A 7,500-nucleotide genomic window follows, 5' to 3' on the forward strand; every position below is an offset into this window, starting at 1 on the left:
TGCTCCTCAGCAGTAAATCTGTGGAGCTGAATGGGGACAAGTGTATTAATGACCAGCAAACAAGAAAGAGCTCAGCGAGGGGCTACGCTTGGACAAAGGACGTAGTTCCTCCTTTCCTCTCTTTGTATTCCCGCCGCTTTATGACCACAGTCAACATCCATGAGATGACAGGGTTTATTCTCGTCCACACACTCTCTGTTCGCTCTGGTTCAGTATAGAAACACCTCAGACTGTCACATCCGAGCCCTCGTAGTTAGAGCTGTGCTTAGTTAGCAGATATAACAATGGATTTCAATTTTCAAACATAAATACAACAAAAAATAACTGGGCACATCTGTTTAATCACTACTGGTCCTAAAAATCAACGCATAGATGTGATTCTGGAGGCATGACCGCGACAATACGCTTGAAAATAAGTACGAAAAGAAGCTGAGAGATACATTTGAGCCATAAACATGGTGTGTTTTCCTGCAGTGTGTCTTTATTTACGGAAATATAATATAATATAAACATATTTCCGTTGTATAATCACTTGAAAATAACAGTTATTATATTTTTTAAGTCTTTTACATCGACACACACCACGGGTCCACCATGTTTCTACAGTAGCCCAGAATGGACAAACTAGACGTTGGCTCTTGCTCGGGCCTCACGTGTCACAGTAGGAAGAAGATGGTGAGGCGAGGGGTTGCAATCGGCCACTAAAACCGCTAGTTGTCATTAAATGCTGCACTGACTATAATAATGTTTGTAGCCGTATGGTTTAATAATGAAGCGTCAAACTTTGATGAATGCTTATAATTAATGACTGTTATTATATTTCCACGAGCAGAAGGAGTTTTTGAAACAGTATTCAGACTGTAGATCCATGGAGTTAATGTCAGGAGACAGTTTACTGTCTATTTATTCACAACTATATATTTAAAATGAATAAAATAAAACCTGAAGAGAAAATATCCGATAACAAACTCAATCCAGTGAGTGTTTAAAAGCTTTTTAGCGCTGCGTCTTAGGCCCAGCTGAGCTGAGGCCAGCGGTCTCCACACTGTAGTGTTAAAGAGTGGAGCTGACAGAAAACCCATAAGCCCTCAGTTTAGATCCACTGTAAAACCACTGTCTGCTGGCGTCTGCTGTTTAGGACCTCGCTCTCTCCTTCTCCACTGAACCTCACTCACCTCATCTTGGACTTTTGACACCCCCCGTCTTTGCTCACACTAACGCAAACACACCCACGTAGGCGCACACACACACACACACACACACATACACATTTACAGGTGCAGGCAGTCGTAGGGACGCACACATGCACACCTTGGTCAAAGGCGCAGATCAGAGGGAGACAGAGAATTGTGGGTAACAGACTTAGCTAAAGTGGCTTATGGGGCCCGGCCAAACCACACCAGGCAAATCCAATTCAACAACCTCCCTGTCCATAGGGAATGAGAGAGAGAGAGGGAGAGGGAGAGAGAGTTTGCATTTTACTGAAAAGGATTTCGTGTCAAGTGAATACTTCACAGAAATGAAAGAGAAACAGAAGTTTTTTTTCTCTCTCTCCGGAGATTAGGGAGGAAGAAAGAGGAGAGGAGAGAGGAGAGAAAACAGGAGGGGAAATGAGGGATGAGTGCTGGCCTCTGCTCTCATACCGGGCTTATTTCTCTCATGTGTATCGGCTGTTTATCACATCAACATGTTTAAATAAAAAGACACTCTGACCCTCTCACGTGAGGAGAAAACACGGTGCAGGCTCGCTCACACGTTCATTTATTTTTTCATCCATTCGTTTAAATCATTAACTTCCTAATTCATCATCCAAATATTCAGTGACCCAATTATTAATTCACATGTGTTAAACCTTTCTGTTTATTCATTCGTTCACTCTCACTCACTGATTTTATTAATTTAATTCACTGACACTTTCACCTGTTAATTTGCTCTCTGACACTTTCACCTTCTCGTTCATTCATTATTCATTTATGCTCATTCTGTTATTCATTCAATCATCCATTCACTCCCTCAGACCCATCCTCCATCCTCCTCCTCTTCTTCCTCTTTTACTTTAATTTCTTAAAGGACCAACAAGAGAAATTGACCCCACCCCCCCGAAACAGAAGCCAGTGGTTATACGTCGCCTGTCAAAGCCTCCAGGAGCCGCTCTCATTAAAACCTCAACCGTTTTTCTCCTCCCTGACACCTACTTAAGGTGATAGCCTGAATTACCCCTGCACGGCTCGGCATGCACACATACCCCCCAACATCTGTCATTTGAAATTTCCGCCTGGATGGATTACGGCGGTGGGGACGGGGGAAAAGGGGGGAGCCACCACCGGCACTGTCACCCTCCAAGAAGCTCGCTCAAACATGTAGACACACTTCAGTGGTTTGTGTTGAAACAGCCACCAACAAGTCACGCTCTTAAGTTTTTAAAACTCCCACAGGTGGTGCAAGAAACTGACGTTGAACTCTGACCTCTGAGCTTGTGCATTGAAATAAAAAAATAAATAAAAAAATCCAATATATTGACAGACGGATAAATGTTTGAATTTGAATTGAGTGTCAACACGTTGAACTTACAAACCTCTTACTGCAGGAGCTGAGCAAATATCACATATTTATGGAGTCCTTTAGGAATATTACAGGAACGTTACAGTGATACTAAAGGAGATGGAAAAAATACCATAAAGAGCTCTGCTCTTATTGATCACACTGGAAGTCACCAAAGCAATATTATAGAGATCATCGGGTATTAAAGTGTAGCATAAAGGCATGATAAGGTCATTATAGTGAGGAGTATTGATTGACAAACTCACTGCGAGTCCCTTCAGTGATAGGCCAATTATAAGAACATTACAGTTTTATTTCAGAATAAAAGCACGGGTGCGTTTTAGTGACAAATTTGGAAACTTTATTTCCTCAAACCAATTTCACTCATTTATAAAATGTTTTTTTTTTTCTCTCCAGTGAAGCCAAACTTTCTCCCTCAGTCAACTTGACTGTACTCCTGTTTTCCCAAAGTGGCCCCAGTCAGAGATCAATACGTCCTGATCGATAGATGGACCATGAATATTCCCACCCTAACCGGACCACAGAAAGACTGAAGGAGACGAGTGTGAGCGGAGGAGACAGATGGGACGGAGGCTGAGATGGATAGATTGCCCCTGAATGAAAAGAGGAAAAGATGAGGAACGAGTGTGGCGCCTGTGTGACACTGTGATGGATGCTAATGAGCCGTGTATCCATGCATCCCATCCTGGGTGTGTTTTACATGAGAGGATTTATATGCAAGTAAGTGTTTGAATTAAACTCTCTCTGATGTTACATTCACAGGAGACAAAGAGGAAAGATGGTGATGGGGAAAAAAATATATATTCACTTTGCAATTTTTTTTCTTCAAACAAATGAGTCAGAGAATTGAACTTTGGATGCAGTTTGACGTGTTTGTGTGATTTTAAACTGATCACAAATTCAAGCTCATCTGAATTTTAAAGAAATAAAACAACATAAATTTAATTTGAATATTATTACAGTTAAGATGCAGCTTAAAATAACTTTTCTATATTTAGAAATGTCTGATGTGTGTAAAATATACAGAGGAATAAAATTATGAACCCTCGTCTTTGTCTAAATAAGTTCATCAGACTGAGAGTTAAATTTCAGTTCATAATTAATCTGACAGATTAGAAATTAAAAGGTGTTAAATTAAATATGATAACCGGCTTTTCTTCTTTGTGTGGGTGCACCGTGCGGATGAAAGGGGGAAAGGAAAAGCGTCTTACCGGGGCTGGACCGCGGAGCCAGCGAGGACTTGAGTCTCCAGGCGCTGAAGTCGGACGCTGTTCTCTGAAAGACGAAGGGGACCGGCAGGGGGACAAACATGGTCCTCTGTCGACCTGGGGGTCGTTGTTTTTTTATTTTAGTCTCACTTTTCTTCTCTTCCTATCCGTCGTTCTTTGGCCTTTCTTCGTACGCTTCTCCAGGTTTGTGGACAGCCGGCAGTGAAGAGGATGTGGACGCTTTGGAATAAACAGAAGACTCAGTGTTTGGCTTTCTCTTCCGTGGATGGACACTTGTCTCACATTGCTCGGTATTCAGAGATATTACGGTCCCCTTTACCTGGGTCTTCTCGGAGTAACTAGTCCGACACACACACACACACACACACGCAGAGCGATGTGCAGGGCGCGCTGCTCAGCTTTGGGAGAGAATATAAAGCTACCAGTGGTTCTCCATGCAGGCTAACACGGGCTGCAGGTGGACCGGACAGCGGATGGTCGGCTCTGGTTATCGCCGCAACGTCATGTGGATCTAGAGCAGTCGGTGCTCCTGTCTCAGCTGCTCTCCGTTGGACGTAGCGCACACACAATTGGACTCCATTTATTGTGTCCAGACAGCTGTGCGTAAAGATCGCGGTGGCTCTCCTCCGTCTGTGTCTGTCCTCCTCGGCGGGCTTTGCTTTGGTTTAGGTTGGGGAGAGACAGATTTCTCCTCCTGCTGCACTGTCATGAAAAGTCTCAAACAAACAGAGTCCACCGGTGAATCCTCGGCGCGGAGAAACGGGGAGGTGAAAAACTGTCCGAGTTGCTTCTTTTTGGTTTGGGTAAAGATTTGGTTAGTAGCTGGCTGGTCTGCTGAAGAAAATATGCCCACAAAGCGACACAATAATAATAAAACGCGAAAGCATTATTTGGTAAAAGACAGAAATAATCAAATAATAAAGTAAGGCTACGCAGGCACCTCCTGTCTGACTTTCGCTCCTCCCTCTCCTCCCCTCGTTGTTTCTCTCTCTCTCCCTCTTTCTCTACCGCGGGTCACTAATTAAACCAAAATCAATAGATAAATAAATTAATAAATCCATATCAATAAGTACACCTGTCGTCTGCTTTCCTCCTCCAACTGACGCGCGGGCGAAAGCGAGAAAAAGAGGTGGGGAGCGCGGATAGCCTCTTTTTCTTTTTACGCTGTGGAGTCTTTTCTTTGGCTCTGCTCCGCCATCCGCCGGTGTGTGTGTGTCTCTCTTCAGCCTCTCTCTCTCTCTGTGTGTGTATCCTACGTGTGTGTGCGCGTGGATCTGCGTCCCCTCAGTTTATTTTGGGAACCCCGGTGGTGGTTTCGGTCCGACACCGCGCAGCCTGAACGCACTCTGGCACGGCGAAGCGCTCCGGCCAGGAGACAGACAGAGATACCCGGCCCTCCCCCCTTTTTTCTAACCCCCCTTTCCCTCCCATCCATCTCCCCCTTTTTCTCCTTCTACCCCCAACACACACACACACACACACACACACACACACACACACACACACACGCAACCTGTCCGTTATTTTTTTTTGCACACATTTGAACATTTATTGACACTTTTACGCATTATTTATTTATTGACAGCTGCACTCGGTGAGGCTGGATCCGTCACAGAAACACTGTGTACATGTGTAAGAGCAGCTTCATTAAAGAGGATTTATTCTCCACGAGTCCACGTTGAATTACTGGTGTTTAAAAACACACACCTCCTCTGCACACACACACACACACACACACACTTGCTCTCTCGCCCTCTTTCTGACCACCGTAATCCCGAACAAGACGAGCACAGATCCAGCCAATTGATCTTCTGATTACTTCATTATAATGAAGCCAATAATCACATCATCGCCGGCCTCCGAAAAATCGATTGGCTCTTCACAATGTGCGGACATGAATTCAAAGAGAGAGAGAGGAGGGGGGGGGCTTTGATGTATATTTCAGCAGGAGGATCTCTCTCTCTCTCTCTCTCTCTCTCTCTCTCTCTCTCTCTCTCTCTCATATAAATGTGCGTGGCTCTGACACGCAAGGTCACCTGCAGCACTCACCTAATGTATTTTTATTTTCCACACAGAGGTGAATAATCAGAGTCCGCAGCGCACAGAGTGTTAAATTAGTAATTATGTGCTGCGTAAAATGTGCGTAAAATGTCTGAATCTCAAATTGCGCGTTTTCACCTATTAGGAGTCAGTGAGAAGGTGTGTGTGTGTGTGTGTGTGTGTGTGTGTGTGTGTGTGTGTGTGTGTGTGTGTGTGTGTCTCCTCACCATAGGGGGACTATAGTTTACTCCACCCGGCTGTCAGACGCACCACCCACCGCCAGCCCGCGCGCTGCATTTACACTCCAGATTATCGCCAGCATGGATTTTCTTAAATAGAAAAATCTATACGCTAAATATCGCAGTCAATAAAAGAGAATCGACCAAACAGCACACCGGCTGGCCCTCTGCATACACTCCGAGGTGGGACCGGGCTGTTAATAAGTTATCGATCAATTATGGGCTCATGTATGGAAAGGCCTCGGGCTGTGCCGATGCTAATGTCTGAGAGAAAACGTCAAACACACGATCTGCTACTACTGATACTGCAGTACTGCGTGTACTACTGATACTGCAGTACTGCGTGTACTACTGATACTGCAGTACTGCGTGTACTACTGAAGCTCCTGTTATCACTTCTCTGGTAGAGCTACATAAAATACTTCTATCATCTCCAATGTTGCTACTAACACCAGTACTGTATATTATAGTACATATTTAAAGTACAAGGTGCCACTACTACCAAAACTACCAACCCTCTGCTGCTACTGTCAGTGCTTTAACAGCTGGTACTACAAACACTACTGCTAGTAATACAACAACTAGTCTGATAAGCTGTATTGTTTCTAGTATCAACAGTAGTACTGATACTACTACCACTACTATTTAACTAACTACAGCCACTGCTACTGTATATACTGCAATTAATGTAGTACTACAGATATTATGGTATATATTTTAATCATAAAGGTGCTGCTCCCACCACTACTACCACTACTACTACTACTACTACTACTACTACTACTACTAGAAAACAATTAACTCTTTGCTACTACCACTGTTAGTGCTTTATCAGCGGGTACTCCCACTACTACAAACATTACTACTCTTCTACTAGTAATACACTAACTAGATTTATAAGTTTTACTGCTTATAGTATAAATAACAGTATTGCTACTACTAATAATAGTAATACTATAACATTAACATTAGTAGTAATACTTCGACTATAACTGCTGCTGTGGCTCTACGCCATCTCAAACTACTACTACTACAATTACTCCTTCTACTAGTAATAATACAACCACTTGTATAACTTGTATTTCTCTGCTACCGATATGAGTATTGTTAGTGCTACTAATACTGCTATTCTAATACTATGGTCAGTGTGACTATTACTGCCACTGTGACCTCTACACCAACTCCTCTTTCAGGAATACTACAACCACTTTTAGAGCTTCTATTGTGTACTACGACAACTTCGAGTACTAATAAGAGTACTGTTTGTGCTGCTAATGCTGTAATTTACTCTATTTCTACTAGTACTAATAGTGTGACTACTACTATTTGTCCTTCGTCTTAAGCCTGCGTCCAACGCTTCAGAGTATTTCCGTTACCGGCTGCTGCGTTTGATGTCATCTATGCACAGACACACGTCACATCACAAAGGA

General features: G+C 43.3%; 1 protein-coding gene across 10 annotated transcripts in view; it reads right to left on the bottom strand.

The window, feature by feature from the left end:
• pou2f2a (POU class 2 homeobox 2a) overlaps positions 1 to 7,500 on the bottom strand; it is an 80,363-nt gene that overhangs the window by 61,773 nt on the left and 11,090 nt on the right. For 7 of the 10 annotated variants that reach the window (XM_027286617.1, XM_027286619.1, XM_027286620.1 and 4 more), the window contains exon 1: positions 3,774 to 4,507. The exons of 2 other annotated variants lie outside the window; for them this stretch is intronic. In XM_027286617.1, the coding sequence (XP_027142418.1) occupies positions 3,774 to 3,873 (100 nt within the window). In that variant the 5' untranslated portion in view covers positions 3,874 to 4,507. Of the gene's footprint in view, positions 1 to 3,773; positions 4,508 to 7,500 lie in introns of those variants that run through there. One more of the 10 variants, XM_019270812.2, reaches the window with a different exon arrangement.

The sequence above is a fragment of the Larimichthys crocea genome, chromosome XIII (assembly GCF_000972845.2).
Source record: "Larimichthys crocea isolate SSNF chromosome XIII, L_crocea_2.0, whole genome shotgun sequence".
Taxonomy (NCBI): Eukaryota; Metazoa; Chordata; class Actinopteri; family Sciaenidae; genus Larimichthys; species Larimichthys crocea.